At 50.7% G+C, this 23,609-nt stretch overlaps 1 protein-coding gene across 3 annotated transcripts in view; it reads left to right on the top strand.

Moving 5' to 3' along the window:
* PRDM11 (PR/SET domain 11) overlaps positions 1-23,609 on the top strand; it is an 89,774-nt gene that overhangs the window by 23,651 nt on the left and 42,514 nt on the right. For 2 of the 3 annotated variants that reach the window (XM_065944186.1, XM_065944188.1), the window contains exons 2-4: positions 13,693-13,817; positions 14,164-14,267; positions 14,840-15,102. In XM_065944186.1, the coding sequence (XP_065800258.1) occupies positions 13,699-13,817; positions 14,164-14,267; positions 14,840-15,102 (486 nt within the window). In that variant the 5' untranslated portion in view covers positions 13,693-13,698. Of the gene's footprint in view, positions 1-12,914; positions 13,087-13,692; positions 13,818-14,163; positions 14,268-14,839; positions 15,103-23,609 lie in introns of those variants that run through there. The other variant, XM_065944187.1, reaches the window with a different exon arrangement.

Below are 23,609 nucleotides of genomic sequence, written 5' to 3'. Positions count from 1 at the left end.
ACATCCCCTCCTCCCCAGCCTTATATGGCTGTGATTGACTTAGTGTTAGAATCCTGGGGCCAGCTGGGTCTCAGGGAACGGACTTCAGGGTCCGCTTCCATGGGGACAGCAGGGGGTCGGAAGGAGTCCCCTACCCCACCCACCCTCTATCAGCAGATACCACCTCCCGTTCTCCCCACTTGCTGCCATGCTTGAAGGGGAGGAGGTAGGGCAGCCTGGGACTAATTTTTTAGGCTATAAATACTGATATGTACTCTAAAACTTTTTACTATGCAGAAAAGATAGAAGAATATAATAAACTTCCATGCGTCCGTCAGCCAGCCTCAACAGTTAGTAACTCCTAGGCATTACTAGGGCTTCTCTGGTGGCTCAGCAGTAAGGAATCCACCTGTAATGCGGGAGACCTGGGTTCGATCCCTGGGTCGGGAAGATTCCCTGGAGGAGGGCATGGCCAACCCACTCCAGTGTTCTTGCCTGAAAAAATTGCATGGACAGAGGAGCCTGGAGGGTTACAGTCCACCCCATGGGGTCACAAAGAGTTGGACATGACTAAGTGACTAAGCATGCACACATGCATTACTGAGCTGTTTTTTTAAGTTAGAAATGCATGGATCTGGTGTACAACTCAGTGAGAAGTAAGTCCCGTTCCCCACTTGAGTGCTCAGTCTCAGGAGCAGTGACTGTCATAGCCTAGAGCTATTCTGTGCATGCATGAGCACATATAAATACATATGTTCTCCTAATTTTATTAAAATGGGGCATGTTTATTTTATAAAACACACATTAATATAGCTTTGTCATTTTGTATCAGATACCATTCTGGGTAGATAACAAATATTAACTCACTTAATATAGCTTTGTCATTTTGTATCAGACACCATTCTGGGTAGATAACAAATATTAACTTGTTTAATCCTCGTAACAGCCGTATCAGGTGGGTGCTATTAATATCCCCAGGCACACAGAGGTTAAGTAACTCCTATGACATCACGCTCATTTAGATGAAGGCAGGAGGAGAAGGGGACAACCAAGGATGAGATGGTTAGATGGCATCACTAACTCGATGGATGTGAGTTTGAGTAAACTCCAGGAGTTGGTGATGGACAAGGAGGCCTGGCGTGCTGCAGTCCATGGGGTCGCAAAGAGTCAGACACGACTGAGCGACTGAATTGAACTGATGACATCACACTAGGGTGGACCTTATTGGGAGTTAAACCTGGGCAGCTTGGTCTCAGCCACCATTTTTTACTGCCTCTCAAATTATATATGTAGTCTTCTTTACCTCTATTTTGTTTTCACCACGAATTATGTAATCCATCCAACAGATGTGTGCTTAACTTTGCACCAGGCATTCTTCTAGTGACAGGGGATATAACAATGAACAAAACAGATACACATCTCTGACCTTCTGGACTTTACATTCTAGTCGGGGAGACAGCCAGCCAGTAATAGAGATAAGTACTGCATATATTTGATGGTGAATAGTGCTCTGGAGGAAAATGAAGCAAGGGAGAAAAGCGTAAGGGAGCTGCAGTTTTATGCAAGTGACCGGAGGATGTGATATTGAGCAAAGGGCTGAGGGCATGAAGGAGTGAGCCCTGCGGGTCCCTGGGGGAAGAGCATGCCCGGCAGAGGGAACAGCCCATGCAAAAACTTGAGACGAAGCCTGCTTTGCTGCAGGCTGTGCAAGGCAGCCTTCGGGGCTGCCGTGAGAGTGAAGTGGCAGCGGGAGGAGATGAGGTCCAGTGTGAGTGGGGGGCGGGTACAGATTGGGTCTGGCTGGCACGCCCCTGAAGAACTTTGCTGTTTGCTCTGCGTGAGATGGGGCTCCAAGGAGGGTTTTGAGCTGGGGACCATTTGATCTGACTTAGGTGGTCACAGGTTCATCCTGGCTCTGGGGTGGGGAATGGACATTAGGGGCAGAGTGGAAGCAGGGAGTGGAGTTTGTTCCATTGCTTCCTCCTTTGAAAAAACTGCCTGTAGCGTGGATGTGCTCTCATTTACTTAACCAACCTCCAGACGGGCACACTGGTTGCCCCTTGCCATCCAGACAGTGCTGCGATGAATACCCTCACCCGTGTGTCTTGGAGAAATTCTGAGAAGTGGAATTGCAGGACCGAAGGTCATGGGTAGTTTTTGAGAGGCTTGCAGTGCCAAACTGCTCTCCCTAGAGGTCCCAGCTGCAGGGCATGAGAGGGAGCTCAGGTTAGCGTGTCCGGTCAGATCTTGGGCTTAGCGTGATAAGTCGCTTCAGGCACATCTGACGCTATGCGACCCGGTGGACCGTAGCCCACCAGGCTCCTCTGTCCATGGGATTTCCCAGGCAGGAATACTGGAGTGGGTTGCCATGCCCTCCTCCAGGAGATCTTTCTGACCCAGGGACAGAACGACGTCTCTTACGTCTCCTGCATTGGCAGGCGGGTTCTTTACCACTAGTGCCATGTGGGAGACTTAGGGGAGATGGTCGCTGGAGGTGCAAAGCTGCAGCCCCCCCTTCTGCCCCTCTGCGGTCCAAGGCACCGTGGAGGAGGATGCTGTGCAGAGGCCGAGCCAGAGTTCCGATCCCAGCCTGATTGGACCTGTGGGTGGGGGTGGAGCTTGTACCTTTGGTGGGACAGGGTACCGGTGAGGATGGTCAGGGCTGCAGGTAACAGAGACCCCATCCTAGTCAGGCTTGAGTGAAAACATGTGATGGGAAGTGCAGAAGTAGGGGAGATTTTAGGACCGTTTGATTTAATGCCTTAACCAGGTCGATGAAAGTCTCCATCTTGGGGATGATTTCCAATACCGAACAAACCACGCTCTGTCCTCTGATTCTTTGACACCAAACGATCCAGAATGAATGCAGAATCGCACAGGTTGGGACCTACTCCCTCATGATTGTCCCCTCTCCAAATGCCACTTGCAATTCCTGGGCCACCCATGCAATACTTATGACCAACATAAATCAGGGATTTCCACGACCTCCTTCCCAGACGCTGTCACTCCCAAGAACAATTTGCAGAACTCAGGAAGGTGCTTTACTTACTATTTCTGGTTTATTATAAAGGCTACAACTCAGATAGAGCCAAATGGAAGAGCATGGGTAGAGAGGTGTGGATCCTCCATACCCTCTCCAGCCATTCCACCCTCCCAGCACCTGGCTGTGGTCACCAACCAGGAGGCTCTGAATCTTAAGGATTTTTATAGGGGACTTCCCGGGTGGTCCAGTGGTTAAGACTTCGCCTTCCAATGCAGGGGTTGTAGGTTCGATCACTGGTTTCAGGGAGCTAGGATCCTACATGCCTCATGGCCAAAAAAACCAAAACATAAAGCAGAAATAATATTGTAACAAATTCAATGACAAGTTTAAAAATGGTCCACATAAAAACATCTTTTAAAAAGAGAATTTTTATAGAATTCGATCTTTACCTCCCCTTACCCCTCTCCCGGATCCCTACATCAGTGAATGGGACTGAAAGTTCTAATTTGAATCTCTTGGTCTTTCTGGTGATCAGCCCCATCTTAAGTCCATCAAGGGGCCCCATCCTATGTTACCTCATTAGCATCAACTCAGGTGTGATAGCAAGGGGTTCCTTGTGACTAACAAGACACTCCTAGTGGGAAATGCCAAGGGTTTTAGGAGCTCAGTTCCAGGAACTGGGACAAAGACCAAATATATTTATTACTATACCACGCCTCTCCACTACTCTGCTGTGCTAGCTTCATCCTAAGGGGGATTCCTGCTGGGGTCTTCTGCAGGACATGCCTGCCATTTGCAATAATGGCTGTGTGCTTTTTCCAGAGGGTAGAACAGTTGTTCCCATGAGGAAGGTGCAGCATCTGAGCAAAATCTGATTTCATTAGTGGGAGGAGAGGGGGATCCAGGTAAGCCACCAACAGTAAGAAGCCAACTCATTAAATAGGTGCCATCCTTCACCAGCTTCTCCACTTGACTCATGAACTGTTTCTTCCAACTCCTTATCAGAGTCTTACCATGAAGGAGTCAACATACTACCTCTAAAAGATTCTTCAGGAGGAGCCACCTTGGGAGTACAGGTTCCACAGCCCCAGACCAGCTGCATCGCTGGTGCTCAGTGAAAACTGATGTGTAGATAAAGGCCTGAAACCAGATCTGTTGTGACTGAGACAGGAGCTCAGCTGGCTGGACCTCAGTGCCCCCAGCTGCAAGATCAGGCGCTGGATGGGGTTAGAGAGTCTCCCCATGGGAACTCCTTGCCCTGACAGCCCCTGCAGAGTTTTTTCTTTGTTTTTATTAACATATAGAAAAATAAAAGTGTGACAATGTGTTTTCACAAACTTAGAAAATGGGACCAATACTCAGATGGGGCCAGTCCTCAGATCTAGAAATAGGGCGTGACAAGCATCCTAGAACTGCCTTTCCTGGCCCTTTCTAATTGTTTGCAAGGATAACCAGTTACACCTTTAACCACCATAGTTTTGACTATTTTAAATTTTACGCAAATCGAGCCACAAAGCATGTACTCTCTGGGGTCACGTTTCTTTTCTAAGCATCATGACTCATCTACTCTATAGCGTGCCGTTGTGGTCCAATTTCATTCCTGCATAGTATTCTATCCACTAAGCTATTTTTTGAACATAGAGAAGTGTAATGAAAGCCTCATGGCTCTGTGTAATTAGCAGGACAAGTGAATGAACCATGCCAGATTTCTTTGCTTTTGCTTAGAATGATAGCAATGAACCAATGTGTTCACCCTAGTTTTCACATAATCTATAAGAAAAATTAGGAAAAGGAATGAATTATTACAGAGTCCATGCAATATGTTTCATGGACAAAACCTTTCAAATGGGAATCATAGAAATTAAAAGAGGTGCTTTGTGGTAAAAATTATTGGGGCTCTTATTGGGCGATTGATTGATTGATTCATTCATTCATCCTATGTGTACCAAGTGGCACATATATGACACTTATATGCCAGTCTTTAATCTAGATTCCTCCTTCCTCCCAAATAGTTGGTTGTGTGTGCATGAGTGCTAAGTCACTTCAGTTGTGTCTGACTCTTTGCAACACCATGGACTGTAGCCCGCCAGGCTCCTCTGCCCATGGGATTCTATAGGCAAGAGTACTGGAGTGGGTTGCCATGCCCTCCTCCAGGGTACCTTCCCGACCCAGAGACTGAACCTGTGTCTCTTAGGTGTCCAGCATTGCAGATGGGCTCTTTACCACCAGCACCGCTGGAAGCCCTAAATGGTTAGGTCTCAGCATCTAATGACAAGTGGGTAAAGATAGAAGAACGTTGGTTATCCTCTTCTCTGGCAGTTTCTCAACTAAATGAGTACAAAGAGTTCTTTTACAATTTTTTTAAGTGATGCAAGCAAAAAAGAATGAAAACTCTTTAACATAAGATCCGCAACTAACCACTAGTGATATCCCAAAATATATCCTCCCAGACCTGTGTTGCAAATCCATATAGCTAAATACACATTTTATACACAATTGTTTTGTATCTATCTTTTTGCAATTTTCATTTAAAAAATTGACTTTATTTTTTAGATTAGTTTTACGTTCACTGGAAAATCAAGCAGAAAGGGGAGAGTTTTCCTATGCTCCCTGCCCCCCACCCCCTTCCCCACTGTGGACAGCAGCGTCAGTCTTAGGACTAGCCCAGACTCCAAGAGTTGGAAGTGTGTTTGGACCCATCAGTCCTCAGCTATGTGGCTGGTCCAGGGGCCACCCCGGCAGGCATTCAACTGTTGGTTATACAGTTAAACCCAGAGGCATGTACATTTGTTACAATTGCTGAACCTACACTGACATCATTATCATCCAGAGTCCACAGTTTACATTAAGGTTCACTGGTGTTATGCATTCTATGGGTTTGGACAAATGGATAATGACATGTATCCACCATTAGAGTACATCCAGGGTGGTTTCACTGCCTTAAAAATCCTCTGTGCTCTACTTATTCACCCCTCCCACCCTCCACCCCCTGGCAACCATGGATCTTTTTGCTTTCTTCATAGTGTTGCCTTTTCCAGAATGTCATAAGTTGAAATCACACAAGATGTAGCTTTTTCTGATTCTCTTCTTTCACTTCATAACTTTCATTTTTCTTTTAACAGTATATTGAGCATGTGTTTCCATGTCAATAAATATTCTTCTGAAGTGTTGTTAGTTGCTGTCTAATATTTCCTTGTATGTTGTGTATTAACTTCTGTGTTTGAGGTTTGTTTCCTGTTTTTTTTTTTTTTTCCCCACTACTAAAACTAGTGTTGCAGAGGACAGCCTTGTGGGTAAATCTTTGCACACAGCTTAATTATGTCCTTTAGATAAATTATTAGATTTGAGATTGCTCCTACAAAGGTTTTGCCCATTTCAAGGCTTTTGATATGTATTGCCAAATTGCCCTGCAGAAAGGTTACATCAGTTCCTATTGCAACTGCTAGAGTATGTGGGGTATTTCCCCACATACTTGCCAACTCTGACTGGTATTGAGATTTTTGATCTTTGCCAGTTTAATAAAGGAGATATGATATTTATTTGTTTTAATTTATATTTATTTGAGAGTATTAAAGTTTTGTGGTTTTCTATAAAGTATATTGGCCATTTGTCTTTTTTTTTTTCTTTCACAACTTTTCCATTTTTTTCTATTGGAATAATCATCTTTATAGTATAGGTTATTAAAAGTATTTTTCTATTAAGGGTATTGACTGCTTGTAAAGGCCCTCTTTTAATGTCAAAAAATGTCACCAACATCACCACCTAATGTGTTGTGGCTGTTTTTTTTTGTTTGTTTATTTAGTTGTTAAGTCACGTTCAACTCTTTGAGACTCCATGGACTGTAGCACACCAGTCTCCTCTGTCCATGGGATTTCCCAGGCAAGAATACTGGAGTGGGTTGCCATTTCCTTCTCCAGGGGATCTTCCTAACCCAGGGATCGAACCCGCGGCTCCGGCCGCATCTTCTGCATTGCAGGCAGATTCTTTACTGCTGAACCACTGGGGAAGCCCCATACCTAATGTGTGCTACGCTTTTAAAATAATAAATAAAATGGATAAGAAGAATATGTATAGAGTACTTATTCAATGCCAGGCACTGTGCTATGTGAAACAGCCCTGTGAGATAGGATCTGATATCTGTCCCATTGGACAGATGGGGAAACAGAGGCAGGAGTGGGTAGTGAATTTTCTCAAGGTTACACAGCTTGTGAATGGCTGTGCTGGTATCAGCTGAGTAACAGAACACATTGTGGCAGAGCTTCTATGAATCAATAACACTTTTAAATAAATTTACCTTTTGTTCATCACAAAAGTATCCAGATATTAATACATCTGCAAATTCATCTTATGTATAAGCACTAGGTGTATATTTTTTTCTGTAGGCAGTGCTTGCTGGACATATGCATCCAACAACTCCTTGTAATAATTTCATGCTTTTTCCTGCTTACCCCCCACAGTCTACTGTTAAAAACCATGTCAGACCTTTTATTTTTCAGGAGGAGGAAACTGAGACTCAAGGCCAGGCAGGACCTCGCTCAGGGACCCCTGAAAAGCTTATGGCACAGTCAGGACTGAGACCCAGGGCTTGGGACCCAGTCCACGTCACTGTGCAACTCAAGCAGCCCCCTTATTGCACGTCCGTTTGTCATCAGAGGAGACAACGCAGGATGCTGCAGGGGCACGAGACCTGCCAGATTCTCATGGTGCCAGCCTCTAGGGTACCCCAGTGGGTACAGACTCCCAGTCCCTCTGGCCACACTTGCTGCCGGGCATTCCAGGACCTTGGCATTCTGCCAAGGGTGAAAACAGAGCTGCAGGCTCCTGAGCTGCATTCTGCCCCCTCCTCTTGGGTCTGCATCTCATTTCTGGGTTTGCAACATGCCTAATCTCCGCGTGTGCAGACTCCGAGGAGCCAGCTGAGAGGGAGCATTGCCAGCAGCTTGGGAGTCCTCCACGAGGCCTGTCGACCACCCCTCCCCCAGGTCCCTCTCCAGGCAAGCAGAGCCAGAATAATCCGCAGAAACGGTTGCTGGAGCTTCACCTGGCTCCGGCGTTACAGTGCCTGCTGACATGGACCCAGTGACGGACATAAGCCTGTGCTTTCCCTCCCTTCCCAACTGGAAGTCCATTCAGTCCTGTCATATCCCATCTTCTCCCTCCCTGCCCCCATGGCCTCTGTTACAGACACAGAGGACTGTAATACACGTCAGTCACATAAGTGAGGCTTGATTCTGATTCTCCAGGCAGCTGGACCCCTCCAAGAATGAGGAGAACTTAACTGTGCAGTTAGTAAATAAGTATCAGTAGTGAGTATTATGTAACCTATTGTGTTTCCCATTTTGCCTCTACTGCCAGGAGGCTCAGAACTGAATGGAAAACTAGATCACCAACCATCCTACAGCAGATTCTGGGTATAACTAGCATCACTCCTTCTCCACGAGGTCTCTGGTTGTTCAGTTGTCCTGTTGAGTATGGGTTTATGTTATAAATCATCACAATTTTTTTTAAAGAAAAGAATGGGATGAAGGTGGGATATAAATGAAAAATAAGACCTGAAAGGAAATAGTCCATAGACATCTCACTTTGAGATTCAAATGAATGCTTTTCTCATAAGAGGATGGTCTCCCCGGGGCCATTTCAGACTTACAGAAGTGCCTGTGGGCCACTTCCCTCCATCTCTCTCTTGGTCTCTCTCTCTCTCTTTCCATCTTTTTTCTCTGATTTCCTCTCCTCTCCCTCTTCCCCTCCAGCGTTCATTCTCTTACTGTTGGCTACTTCTCCCTCCTCTCCTTTCCCCCTTTGTCTCTATAACCTCCCTCCCCTCTCTCCTCCCTCTTCCTGCTCACTCCCTTGCCTCTGGCAGCCAGTTTACTGTTAACATCTCTTAGAAACCCTTAGCACTTGGCTCTTTCCAGGGCCTTGACCCCGTCTTTGTCTCATTGATTTCTCTGGGCAATTTTGATTATTTCCATTTTGCCAAGGAAGACACTAAGGCCCACGGCATTGAAGTCACATGCCTGTGGTTGCACAACTTATGCTTTACACTTATTACCAAATCCAAGCTCCAGGCCTCAGGAATCTAATTCCCTCGCACTCTCACTTTCCCTCACTTTGCCTCTAGATACCAGCCTCGCCCACCTTGTCTAGTAGAGGTCATGAGAAAGTGCCCCAAGAAGAGGGCTCGAAACAATAACCCACCCACCCTGTCACCCCCTTGGGATCTCTTACAGGGTTGAGACTCTCAATGGGGACAGAAGGACATATTAGTGAAGGTGGGGTGAGTTAAGACATGGGTCATCTGTCCATCAATTCCCTTGACGAATATTTATTGAGGATATGCTATGTGGTAGGCAAGGCTGAGACCAGGTGAGGAAAGCAAGTGTAAAATTTAAGGAGGCACTCACTCTCAGGTACCAATCCTGCAAGTGCATGACCTTGAAAATGAGAGCTTCCTTAACATTTATACCCTGGTATCTTGCTTGTCTTTCACTTGTTTCTGCCCAGATGTCAGGCACTGTCACAAGTGCTGACCATTAAGTGGTGATCAAAAAGGCCTGCACTCTTACCTTGGCGAGCTTCTAATCTATTATGGGAAACAGATATTAATCAAACATGTTAAAAAGAGACGGTTCTAAGGATGACAAGGGCCGTGAGGAAAGTGACATAGGGCTAGAGAGGGTATTATGGGGGGTGGCAGTGAGGGCTGAAGGATGGTAAGAGTTTTCCAGGTGAAATGCAGATGGAATACAAAGCAAGTTCACAGGCTCCCTGGCAAGGTGGAGCATGGGGGACAGGTGGAGGATGGTGTACGAGTTGAGGATGGCATACAGGTGTAGCTGGCGGTGGGCAGAGGGGCTAGAACAGGAAAGCTCGATGCAAAATGGTCCCCACCAGTCAGTTCCTAATAGAGTGCTAAAGTTTGCAAATGACTGGCTTAAATCCAATCAAATGGAGAGAATTCAAAGCCACTCCTTCATAACATCACTCATACCCACCTGCCCAACACGCTTTCTTCAGTTGATGCGCAGAGATGGTAACCAGATCCCTCCAATTTCGTCTCCGTCCATTTAACCCAGAGATGTCTGTGATAGAGCCTAATACTTGCCACATTTTCCTGATGAAGAAATGGGAGCACAGAGAAGTTAGAAAACCCAGTCTTAGCTCGGGCTGTCATAACAAAATGTCATAAACTGGGTGTCATAGACAGCAAACATTTATTTTTCACGGTTCAGGAGGCTGGGAAGTCCAAGATCTAGGTGCTGGCTCATTTGGTTCCTGGTGAAGGCTCTCTTCTTGGCTTGCAGACAGTTACCTTCCCACTGCCCTTACCTGATGCAGAGAGAGAGCAGGAGGGAGTCAGAGGACGAGCACTCTGGTGTCTCTTCCTCTTCTTAAAGGGCACCAACCCTATTAGATTGGGGCCCCATCATTATGATTGCATTTAAACTTTATCACCTCCTCACAGGCCCTATCTCCAAATACAGGCACAATGAAGAACATGGAGTCCTTAACACCTGCCCAGGGTCCCAGAGCCAGTCACAGAGGTTTGAACACAGGCAGTGGATGCTGGGGGCCCAGACTCCTAAACGCTAGCCTAACTGGCTCAGAATGTGTTGTCTGTGAATGTTGTCCACCCAGTTGAGAAGTGCGCCTCACAGCAGGGGTGTTCAGTTCAGTTCAGTTTAGTTCAGTCACTCAGTCATGTCCGACTTTGCAACTCCATGAATCGCAGCACGCCAGGCCTCCCTGTCCATCACCAACTCCCAGAGTTTACTCAAACTCATGTCCATCGAGTCAGTGATGCCATCCAGCCATCTCATCCTCTGTCATCCCCTTCTTCTCCCACCCCCAATCCCTCCCAGCATCAGGGTCTTTTCCAATGAGTCAACTCTTCGCATGAGGTGGCCAAAGTATTGGAGTTTCAGCTTCGGCATCAGTCCTTCCAATGAATACCCAGGACTGATCTCCTTTAGGATGGACTGGTTGGATCTCCTTGCAGTCCAGGGGACTCTCAAGGGTCTTCTCCAACACCACAGTTCAAAAGCATCAATTTTTCAGTGCTCGGCTTTCTTCACAGTCCAACTCTCACATCCATACATGACCACTGGAAAAACCATAGCCTTGACTAGACGGACCTTTGTTGGCAAAGTAATTTCTCTGCTTTTTAATATGCTATCTAGGTTGGTCATAACTTTCCTTCCAAGGAGTAAGCGTCTTTTAATTTCATGGCTGCAGTCACCATCTGCAGTGATTTTGGAGCCCCAAAAAATAACTGACACTGTTCCCACTGTTTCCCCATCTATTTCCCATGAAGTGATGGGACCAGATGCCATGATCTTAGTTTTCTGAATGTTGAGCTTTAAGCCAACTTTTTCACTCTCCTCTTTCACTTTCATCAAGAGGCTTTTTAGTTCCTCTTCACTCTCTGCCATAAGGGTGGTGTCCTCTGCATATCTGAGGTTATTGATATTTCTCCCGGCAATCTTGATTCCAGCTTGTGCTTCCTCCAGCCCAGGATTTCTCATGATGTACTCTGCATATAAGCTAAATAAGCATGGTGACAATATACAGCCTTGACGTACTCCTTTTCCTATTTGGAACCAGTCTGGTTGGTCCATGTCCAGTTCTAACTGTTGCTTCCTGACCTGCATACAGGTTTCTCAAGAGGCAGGTCAGGTGGTCTGGTATTCCCATCTCCTTCAGAATTTTCAGGGATCCCTTAAAATTCCATTGGGTCCACCCAATGGGTCCGCCTTGGACCTATAGGCCTAGTCCAGAACCCACCCGGGGTTGGTGATTCTAATGATCCTTCTGGAAGAAGACTGGGCTGAGGGTGTGGCATGGAAGTGAACCAGTCCAGACAAGACGCTTACCTTTAGGGGTCCTCCTGTTTCCAATTTACTCAGGGGAGGCCTCAAACTTCAGTGAGGACGTCACCAGGAATGGCTTGTGTGACCTTGGGGGAGTCAGTTGACAAACTTCCAGCCCCAGGTTCCTGCCTCAGTGACCATCCCACCCCCCAACCCCTGCCAGCATCACTGGAGGCTGGGGGCCATTTGGCTGGCCAGCCAAGATCCTGGCGCGAGGCCCTTCGCAGATGCGAGGCCCTTCGCAGATGCGGGTCGCCACCCGAGGCCGCGCAGGTGGGGAAGGGGCGGGCTTGCGGTGCGTGGCTGGTAACTTGAGTGTCGGTGTCGCTCTGGCCGCGCCGTAGGCCATGCCGAGTGGGCTGCGGAGGCTGGGGGTGGCGGGGTGGGGGGACCCAGGGGGACCCGCGGCGGGCCACGGGGCCTAGCCTCCCCAGCGCTCTCATCCTCCCCAGACGCCCCGACCGGCGCCCCCCGGCCCGCGTAGGGGCTGAGCCCCGCGGGAGGGGCTGGAATCCCTCCCGGGCGGGGGCCCCCTCCCGGGCGCCCGCTTCCTCCCGCTCCCCGCGCGTCCCCCTCCCGGCCGCCAGCCAGCTACGTGCCCCCGGGGCCGGCAAGAAGCCACATGCCCCCGCAAGGAATGCCGGGCCCGGCGGGCGGGCGGGGGGCGGGCGCCGGGCAGGGCCGGGCCGGCCCGGGAGCGCCCCGCCGCGAAGGTTGGTGAGAGGCGGCGGAGGGCGAGCCCGCGCCCTTCCCGGTCCCCAGCGCCGCCCCTGCGCCCGGCCGGTGCGCCGCGCAGGCCGGATCGCGGCATCTCACACTTTCCCCGCCGGACCCGCGGCCGGGACGACCCGCGAGCTCCGGGGGCGGGGGTGCCCGGGGGACCGGGGTGGGGGGGGGGAGGCTGGGGAGGGGCGGTTCGGCCGGACCCGGGCCGCCCGCGCCCTCCCCCCCCACCACGTCCCCGCCGGCTCGGAGAAGGGGGCAGGCCGGCACGTCTCCCCACACCCCTCCCCGCTGCCGGCGGCTTTGGGGCCCCGGTGGGGAGCAGGGGGCTGATTAGCAGAGGAGCAGGGGTGTGGCCAGCGGGGCCCCGGGTAGTGAGTCACACGCGCTGCTCGCCCAGTCCCGGGGCCGAGCGCGCTCGCAGCCCGAGCTGAGCGCTGCCCTGACCCGAAGAGTGTCCCCGGGCTTGGCATGAGGACCCTGGGGTGCCAAGGGAGGGGCTGAAGCCCAGCGCGGTGGTGGAGGAGGGCGGTAAGCTGCGGGCTAGGGAGACTGCCCTAGAGAGAGCTGGGTGGGGCTTGGAGCCAGGGCCGCCCACGCGGGGACCCCCCGCCCCCCACCAGGCCCCGCCTGTACCTGCTCTGAGCTGGCAAAGCGAGCCCGGCTGCATTCCCTGGCAGCCCTGGGTGAGGGGCTCTGCAGCCAGGCGCTCAGGGCCCGTTTCATCTGCCTGCCCCGCTTTGGCCCCCGCTGGACTTGAGCGGATCCCGCCCCTGTTCCCCCGGTTGCAAAGTTTTGTGCGGAGGCTCCTATGGGTCCCTCATACACTTTGCCCTCTGGGCTTGGGGTCCAGGCTGTGCTTCGCAGCCCTGCCTCCTGGCCTGAGCGCCTCCCGGCCCCTGACCCCATGGGGCTGGTGGCTCCAGGCGTCCCCAGGACCAGCCCGGGGTAGAAATGGCATTTCCTCTTGGCCCGGCTACAGCTGTTTTTGTTGTCTGTGTTCTTAAGCGCTTCCTCTAGGGATGGCAGGGAGGGTAACCAGACTCCACGGGACCCCCGCTTGTCCTCTCGCCACTCACCCCTCTTCCCCTGTCTCTTTGATCCTCTTCCTCTGCCGGTCCCGCCTTCGCCCCCCAGGACAGAATGACTGAGAACATGAAGGAGTGCTTGGCGCAGACCAAGGCGGCGGTGGGGGAGATGGTGACGGTGGTGAAGACGGAGGTCTGCTCCCCGCTCCGGGACCAGGAGTATGGCCAGCCCTGGTGAGGCCCCAGTGTGGGGACAGGCGAGGGGGAGGGGGGCATCGCCCGGCTGGGTTGATTGGAGACCCTGGGAAGAGAGCTCGCTCTTGCCCTGCTCTGGGCAACTCCTAGGACCAGGGGTGGGCACAGGCTCTAGGAAAACCCAATCAGCGACCCAAGGAGGCCCGAACCCAGGTCTCAGGACCCCCATCCTTCTACTGTCTGCTGCATCAGACAGGCAGCCTGGCCGGGGTTCCTCTACCTGCCCCATCCTCGTGGCCTTCTGGCCAAGTTCTCGGCTTCTCTGCCCACCAGCCTCTCACTCTGATGGCTTTGTGCTTTCTCTACTGGCCCCTGTCCTGGCCAGCTCTAGGAGACCAGACCCCTCAGTCATGGAAGTGGAGCCCAGGAAACTGAAGGGAAAACGTGACCTCATCATGCCCAAAAGCTTCCAGCAAGTGGACTTCTGGTGTAAGTGGAGCTTGGGGCTCTTCCTGATCACACCGACCGTCACCCCCACCCCCACCCCATCTCTGCTTAGGGGATTTGCAGAGGCAACTCTGATGCGAGGCCCTCACCTATTGTGTGCAGCAGCACAGGTCCTGGCCTCAGTACATCCTCACCCTTAGCCGCTGAGGTGTCTGTCATTTGGTCTCATTCTCCAGGGGAGGACCCTGAGGTTTGGTGAGGGTTAAGGACTTCCTGGCTCAGCTCCCCCAGCTCACAGATGCACACCCATCTGACTCCGGTCATGACCTTTCTTCTGTTTTTTCAGATTTGAAGCAAAGGGGGCTAGTGGCTTCCTTGGCATTGGCAGGTGTGTCCCTTGAGTCGCCAGGGAGGGGAGTGGGGTATCGCTGCTGAAGTCTCAGGGGCCTGTGGCTGCTGGGGTGGAGCCAGGGCTGGGACTCGTGAGCCTCGTGCTGTGCGCTTTCCACTGGTCTACACCGTCCTCGGGGTGGGTTTCTCATCGGCCCCTCAGCCTCCATGGGGGGCTCTCCCTGCAACAACTGAAGCTCTCTTTCCTTTTTCCACCCTTCCAGTCTGTGAGTCCTGCCAGGAGTACTTTGTGGATGAGTGCCCGAACCACGGTCCCCCAGTGTTTGTGTCTGACACGCCGGTGCCCGTGGGCATCCCAGACCGGGCCGCCCTCACCATCCCCCAGGGCCTGGAGGTGGTCAAGGAAGCCAGTGGGGAGAATGACGTGCGTTGCATAAATGAGGTCATCCCCAAGGGCCGCATCTTCGGCCCCTATGAGGGGCAGATCTCCACCCAGGACAAATCAGCTGGCTTCTTCTCCTGGCTGGTGAGTGTCTCCTGGGCTGTGCCTCGGTAAAGGGTGCCGGGAACGCAAACAGAAACCAGCAGGGGGCGCCATATGCTGGCCCGGCCTGGCCCCAGAGCTTTTCTGCCATCACTGCTGGGCAAGTGGATGATGGATCTTGCTGGCCCTTTGCCCCTGTGACCCTTGGTGTCTGAGGGCCATTCGAAGGAGCCACCTCTGTCAGTAGTCAGCAGAATCAGTGGTGGGGCGATTTCTCCCTGAATCCTCCTGTGTGTGTCTAGAGGACCACTGTATGGCATTTACAAAGGCTTTACCCAAGCCCTCCTCTGGAGTGGATGACCTGGGGCTGGGGGTTGTGGGGATGCAGAGCATGACGTTCAGCTAAAAAAGCAGTAAAGTCCAGAGCTAGAGGTAAAGCCTCCAACAAGACAGGCACAGTCCCTGCCCTCAGGGAGTGGGTCGTCTGGTGGGGAGGGTAGGCAGTGAACAAATACATTCACATGTGACAGTTGTGGCTTAAGGGAGAATACAAGATGCTCTGGGGACACAGGGAGATGGCGGCGTTCACAATGCTCTGGAATTTGGGGCCTGGAGCCCAAGTTCATTATGTTAGCCTGGTTTGCTAGTTACTATCTAATGTGACCTTGGAACAGTCATTGAACCTCTCTGTGACAGGATAATCATAGCTGATGGTGAAGATGAAATGCGTCGATGCTGCAAAGTTCTTAGAATCGTGCTCACCTCTAGTAAGCACGCAGTGAATATCAGCTATTGCTGTTATTGTTCTTGGCCTACTTGAGGGGTTTGGGCAAGATTTCCTCTGGTCTGAGACTTAAAGAATGAGTAGCAGTTAGTCAAAGGGGGATGAAAAATTGCTCCCTGTAGACAGAAGAGCTGAGAGAGAGGGACCCCAAGAAGTCTGGTAGGACAGCAGCAGTGAACCTGAGAGGCAGAGAGATGAGAATCGGCCGGGGAGGGAGATGGGGACCAGATATGCTGTGTTTCATAGCCCATGAAAGTGCATCCTTCATCCTGCGGGCCAGGTAAGCCATCCGAACATTTCAGACAGAAGTGTGACTGGGAAGGTTGCAGAATGGAGAAGTGGGATTCTGGGTAAAAGGCTGGAGTGGGGATTCACATAAGGAAAGATAGCAGCTTAAACTCAGGTGCTAGAGGTGGAGATGTTTGAGAGAGTTTTAAAGGGGAGAATTCCTAAGATTTGTTGATAGACAGGATGTGAAGATGAAGAAGAGGGACTTTCAGATTTGAAAAGGAAGGCTGATCAAAGGTGAATTTCAGGCATCAAACTTGGACAGAGATGGGGGGACATGGGACAAGTAGGAAAATCATTCCTTAACCATTTACGAGAGTCTCCTTTGTTCCAAATACTGGGCTGACTCTGGGGACACAGAGGTGGACCAGATCAGACATCAGTGCTGCCTTCATAGAGTTTACTGTGGGAAGATGGAATGAATTAAAGAATAAGATAAGTAAATGTAAAATGAAGAGATGGGGAGGCTAGGAGAAAAGTGATCAACAAAGGGATTAGATGTGGTCAGAAGTCAGGAAAGGCTTCCTAATAGCTGATCTGTGATTGAAGGAAGAGAATTCCTACCAGGTGATGATTGTGAGGACTGTCAAGATGGAGGGAGCAGCATGAGCAATGGTCCTGTGGCAGGAGAGAGCTTGGTACGTTTGCTCCCCTGGGCGGTCACTGTGCTTGGAGTGCAGGAAACCCAGGGGTCTGGAAGAGACAGACATGGTCATATAGATCCCAGCAGGCCAAATTGGGACTTTTGTTCTCTATTTTAAGAACAATGAGGAACTTTCATTTATGTTTTAAAAAGGTGAGTTCGACTGCAGGCTGGAGAACTGATGGGGTAGAGGCACTGGTCAAGAATGGACGTCCAGGGGACTTCTCTGGTGGTCCAATGGTTAAGATTCTGCCTTCCAATGCAGGGGGCCTGAGTTCAATCCCTGGGTCAGGGAATTAAGATCCCACATATTGAGCAGTGTGGCCAAAAAATAAATAAATATAAGAATGAGCGTCTGCACCCCAGTCAGAGGGCTGTGGTCATTCTCTAAGTCGGCGATGGTGGAGGCTTGGGCTTGGGTGGGGCAGAGACATAGAGACAAATGAACTGCTCTGTGATTATTTCAAAGGTAAGGGAGATTTCTGTTCTTCTGTTCTTCTGCCTCCAGGTCAGGAATGGTGTCTTTCTGTGAGAAATGGGGACCGCCAAAAGGAGACTGGGTTGAGGGGAAGATCCTGATTTTGGTTTTGGGGCTTGTTGAGCTTGGAGTGATGTCAAGATATCCAAGTAGTGATATTGGTGATATCAACTAGGAAGTTAGATTATGGGTTGGGATCTTGGAAAGGAGGTCTGGAAGTGTCACTTCTTGAGTCACCTGTGCCTATGCAGTCAGTGGGGCCAGAGGGCTGGAGGGCAGCACCCAGGGAGAATGGGCTGAGTGGGAGGTGGAGAAGCCTACAGACTAAGCTTTGAGGAACTTCACCAGTGAACGGTCCAGAAGGGGAGCTTGATCCTGCACGGGAGACACAGCAAGAGCCGCCTGAGAGGTGGGATGGCTGGAATATCCAACAGTGTCCACCTGGGCTGAGAAGCCAAGTGAGAAGAGGGCTCAAAAGTACCCACTGGACTTAGTGCTGGGGACGTCACTGGTGATTTTAGCAAGAGCTGATACTATAAGACCATGGCTGCCAAGCTGGGGCAATTTATACCTCCTGCCCCCTTTCTGGGATAATTGGAAATGTTTGGAGACATTTTTTGGCCATCACAACTTGGGATCTAGAAGGAAGAGGCCAGTGAAAGTGAAAGTCACTCAGTCGTGTCTGACTCTCTGCAACCCCATGGACTGTAGCCCACCGGGCTTCTCTGTTCTTGGGATTCTCCAGGCAAGAATACTGGAGTGGATTGCCATTTCCTTCTCCAAGGGATTTTCCCAACTCAGGGATCTAACCTGGGTCTCCTGCATTGCAGGCAGATTCTTTACTGTCTGAGCTACTGGGGAAGCCAGGGATGCTGCTAAACCTTTGATAATTCACAGGGCAGCCTCCTACAACAAAGAGTGGTGTGGCCTCAGTTGTCAATAGATCAGGGTTGAGAAATCCTGAAGAGTAATGAAATAAGCACCTCATTAGAATGGAGGTGACTGGTTTAGTCACCTTTCAGAAGTTTGATGAGAAGTAAGAAGTGGAGGAGATACATAGGAAGGGCGATGGCTATGGGAAGACTGGGGTTAAGGAGGTTTTTGTGTTTTTTAAAATGGGGTGACCTTTATTCAGACAAATGCATCTGAGTTGGCTTCTAAGTCTCAGACACAGGTTAACTTTACTTAGGTTTCCTTGATTGTATTTTAAGTTAATTAATTTATTTTTGACAGTGTTGGGTCTTTAACTGTGCATGTGGGCTTTCTCTAGTTGTGGCGAGCGAGGGCTGTTCCCTAGTTGTGATGTGCAGGCTTCTCCTTGGGGTTGACTCATGGAACACAGGCTCTAGGTGCATTGGCTTCAATAGCTGTGGCACACGGGCTTAGTTGCTAGTGGCATGTGGGGTCTTCCTGGGCCAGGGATCGAACCCATGTTCCCGGCATTGGTAGATGGATTCTTATCCATTGGATCACCATGGAAGTCCCTGAGGGAGTTTGTTAATGAGACTTTAACTTCCTTAAAAAAACCAATGTAGGAAGTCCTGCTGAATATGAAGTAGAGATAGGCATAATAGGTAACCTTTTATGTTACCCGAGAAGGTTCACATGGAGACATTTGATGTGGAAAAGAGGTAGGTCAGTGTTTTTTTCTGTCCCTGGAGGACTGTCTTAGAGATTTGGAGCTGATGAAGGGAGTTAACTATAGTTGATCAAGTGATGATTCTCCAAAGATGTAACCCTCCCTTGGAACCCGTGATTGTGTTATCTTATATGGTAAAAGGGACTGAACATGTGATCAAGTTAAGGATTTTGAGATGGAGAAATTATCTTGGGTTACATGGGTGGTACCAATGCAGTTACAAGCATCTTTATAAGAGGATGGCAGGAGAGGCAGAGTCAGAAAGAAAACACTGGAAGATGCTGTCCTGCTGGCCATGAAGATAGGGAAGGAGCCAGGAGCCAAGGCATGCAGGCACCTCCAGAAACTAGGAAAGGCTCCGAAACGATTCTTCCCTCATGCCTTTTGAAAAACACTCAGCCCTGCCAACACCTGATTTTAGGATTCCTTACTTCCAGAAAAACAAGACAATACACTTGTGTTGTTTTAAGCCATTGTGTTTGTGGCCGTTTGTTATAGCAGTAGTGGGACTCTAATCCAGTGATCTTATGTATTTTGGAGGGGATGGCTGCTAAAGTGTGTGGAGAGGTGGGGAGAGGTAGCCTGAGACAGAGGAGAAGGTGAGTTCAGGCTGGGGTGGGGAGAGCTGGAGGTGCCCACGAGATGCCCAGATGGAGCTGTCCCGAGGCACATGGGTGTGTGTGGGTCTGTAGCCAAGGGGGAAAAGCCAAGTGTATAAACTTATGCAGCCGAAGTCCTGGAAAGGGATGGGCAGAGGGATCAGTGCTTTAGAGGGTGAGAAGCTTGAGGCTTGAGAGCCCGTTGGCTCTGGGGGCACACAGGTCCTGGTGTCCTTGGCAGGGACAGTTGCACGGGTGGAAGCCACATTGCTGTGGATTGAGGTGTGAGTGGGAGGTGAGGAGGGGAAGCCCCCAAGGATGATAGGCTCGTTTGCAAAGTCTAGCTGCTAACTGAGCAATTATTATATGCCTGGTGTTTACCACATTCTTCCTCAAAATAGTCCCGCAGGTGGAGGTGGCTGCCCTTCTTGATGAGGGTACTGGGACTGAAGAGGTTCAGTAAGCGACCCCCCAACTCCTGTAGGTAGTACCTGGCAGACCTTGGGTTCCTTCAAAGATAGCCTCCTTCTGTGATGCCTGGGGCTTTTAAGGAGTTTTAAGGGTTTTAAGGAGATGGGCTTTAAGGAGTTCCTTCGTGGGAAGACATGTGGTTATGTGATTAAGTTCAATTTAGCCTCATAGACAGAGCAACTCCCATGTACTGGGTCCTTCACAGGAAGTTCTAGAGGTAACAGAAATGCACGACGTTTGCTCTCTGTTCTTACGGAGTCTGTGGTCCAGCGACAGGGAGCAGGGGCCAAGGCAGATGAGAGGGGAGGAGGCCTGTTCCCGACCCAGAGTGTTGCTGATAGTCCTGGTGCGGCGGTAGACAGGAGGGGCAGGGAGAAGACGAGTTGGTTTTGGCTGGCAAATTGGGGATGGGTTTGGAAGGATGGGTAGGAGTTCAGTAGAGGAGGCCGATGCCTTCTCAGCCTGTGGGAAAGTCTCAGGGGAGAAAATCTCATACCCAGAGAAGGGATAGGGGGATCCCTTTCTTTCCCACCAAAGTCTACTCCTGGGATAGCCCAGCCAGGCAAGCTTGGGATCTCTAAAGCAGGCATCTTCCCCAGGTTCATGGCCAGGCTTGGGTCTGGGGTCTGGAGAAAAGGGAGAATAGGAAGATCTGGAGTTTGCAGCCTGGTCCTAGGCCAGCTCTACCTGTCAAGGGTGGGCATGACCTGCAGTTCAGGGGCGTGACCAGAGGCAGGTATGTTGCTCCCTTGGAGATTCCTTCCAAGGGCCTCTGAGCTGTGCCATGGGTGTGGGTGTAGGGAGGGTGTGGCTGGAGGTCACTGTACCACATGGAGACTTTGACTTTTGTGATGCAGGGACATGAGAGGTGTTGAAGGCCTGGAGAGAACAGAAATACAAAATGGCTTGAACAGTGCCTGTGTGTGTGTGTGTGTGTGTGTGTGTGTGTGTGCGTGTGCACGCGCGCACGCGTGTGTTCTCAACTGGGGCATCAGCTGGGGCAAAGCAGGAATGAGGAACAGCTTGCTCAAATGATGGGTTGGCTGAATGGTGTGAGAAAAGAACAAATGGCCTGAACCACGGCCCCAGTTTTGGACCAGGATCTAGAAGCCCCACTTCCTGAATAAACTGCATTCATGTGTCAGATCCTGTCCCAAAGCTATACTTGATCTTGCCTGTTCTTGACCTTCTGCCTGCCTTCCAAGGCCCTGGCCTCCAGCCAACAGAACTCATTTCCTTCCATAACTCAGTATGTAGAGTCTCAGTGGAAGCAATGGTGGTGCTCTCAGATAAGCGTAGCCGTTTATGTTTATTGAACACGTACTACGTATCTGGCTCTGTGCTTGACACTTCACAGCATGATCCTGTCTGATCCTATCGATGCCCCTGGGAAGCAGGTGTTAGTCTATCCATCACTCTACTGAGAAATCTGAGGCCTGGAGAGGAGGAGTCATTCTGCACACAGCTGAGATTCGAACCTGAGCAGTCTGACTCTAGAGCCCACTCTCTCATTCAGCCTCCTGGTCCTTTCCACCTCCCTTACTTGTCTGCCCTATTCCTGCCTCCTGGCCGAGGTTGACTTTCTTCCACTCATCCTTCCGGCCCAGTACAAGGTTCCTCTCCTTCTCCCCTCAGCGTAGAGGCAAGCTGGTCCCATTGCCTACAATGTGATGCAGGGATGGGGCCCAGACTGAGATGAACCAAATGGCCATCTCGGCTTTCTCTCTCTCCTTCAAGGCCTGACCTCCTCCGAAGGAGTTATATTTGTTATATTTTGGCCGCACTGGGTCTTCGTTGCTGCCTCCAGACTTCCCCTGGTTGCCGGGAGCAGGTGCTTTGCGGCAGTGTGCGGGCCTCTCATTGTGGTGGCATCTCTTGTTGTGTAGCGCCGACTCGAGGTGCCCAGGCTTCAGCGATTGCAGCACGCGGGCTCAGCAGTCTTGGCTTGTGGGCTCCTAGGGTGCGTGGGCTTCAGTAGTTGCAGAACACAGGCTCAGCAGTTGTGGCTCGTGGGCGCCAGAGCCGGGACTCGGTAGCTGTGGCCCATGGGCCCAGGTGCTCTGCAGTATGCGGGAGCCTCCCGGACCAGGGATCAAACCTATGACCTCTGCACCGTGGGTGGGCTCCCATCCACCGCGCCACCAGGAAGTCCCTCGGAAGGAGTTTTGCATTCACTTCTGGGTGTTTAGGAGAGAAATGCCCCTTCCTCTACTTTCTCATCTCCCTGGAAATTACAGACTCCATAAATCACTGCCAGGCTTTCCAGGCTGCCCTCAGACACTACACAGGCCGGAGGCGATGCTTGCAGGCGTGAGGTGCCTGGGGAGTACCAGGCAGCCATGTGGTTTGGGAAAGAGGCAGAAGAAAGAGGAGTCCAGCACAGGGTTTCTATTTAAATGTTTCACTGAGGCCCAGTCTGGTTCCAGAAGGGATTTAGGGCAGCCTAGCAGGATGTATAAAATATAACACGATAGCATATTAAAACTGGGAGAGACAGAAGAAAGAAAAACAAGGGTGGAGATCCTAAATGGAGCCAGGAATGAGGCTAAAAATGCATACCATAATGACCTGTGTATGCACTTTTAGCTATAGAGGCTCCGAATTTGGCGGCCACTGGGAAGAGGCAAGCTGACTTGGCTACCAGTGCTTTCTGGCCATAGCGGGAGAAGTCCCAGGTAGCTCCCGAGGAGGTCTGCTTCTCGGGGTGGATCCTGGGTGGGAGACTTCCCAGGGCTCCTTTTAAAGAGGACGCCGTGGTGGGATCGCTCCCCGGCTATCAGCTAGTCTCTCCGCCTGCCAGACTCCTACTGTTCTGGGGAGAAGCAGGGGTTTCAGGGTTTTCCATTTCGGCTTCCATCATAAAGTGGAGATTTATTTTAAAACTGAAGATTGGGTGTGCGAAGGCTTGTGACACGCCCTCCAGAACAGAGCCTGAAAACCCCAGGGTTGATGGGAGAGACGAAGTGTGAGCAGATGGTTGCAACAGCGCAAGATGTCAGGGGAGGCAGGCAGGTCTGACCGGGCTTGGGGGTGGGCAGGGCTCAGAGAAGCGAAGAGAAGAGTAACGGGCTGGCCCAGGAAGGGAAGACGGCACATTTGAAGCAGGTCTGGCTTCTCTGTGTGCTTGAGAATCTGAGCAAGTGTGTTTCATGCCTATTTGCTCATTTCTATTAACTCTTTATTCTGAAATTTCAAACTCTACAAAAGCATAAGAATTGTATGATCAATAGCCACGCACCCTGCATCTAGCTTCACCTGTTGCTAACATTTTATAACAATTGGTTCAGTCTCTCCCTGTGTGTCCTGGCTTCCCTGGTGGCTCAGATGGTGAAGAATCTGCCTGCAGTGCAGAAGACCCAGGTTCGATCCCTGGGTCGGGAAGCTCCCCTGGAAAAGGGAATGGCTATCCACTCCAGTATCCTTGCCTGGAGAGAGGAGCCTGGCGGGTTACAGTCTATGGGGTTGCAAAGAGTCAGACACCACTGAGTGAGCACGCGCCACAGAGCACAGCATAGCTATCTTCAGGCACGTGCAACACACACAGACACACACAGATACACACACATACACAGACACACACAGAGACACACACACACACACACAGACACATGGACACACACAGACACACACAGACACACACAGACACA

Source organism: Muntiacus reevesi, chromosome 9 (genome assembly GCF_963930625.1).
Source record: "Muntiacus reevesi chromosome 9, mMunRee1.1, whole genome shotgun sequence".
In the NCBI taxonomy this organism is placed as follows: domain Eukaryota; kingdom Metazoa; phylum Chordata; class Mammalia; order Artiodactyla; family Cervidae; genus Muntiacus; species Muntiacus reevesi.
This window is presented reverse-complemented; position numbering and strand designations above follow the sequence as displayed.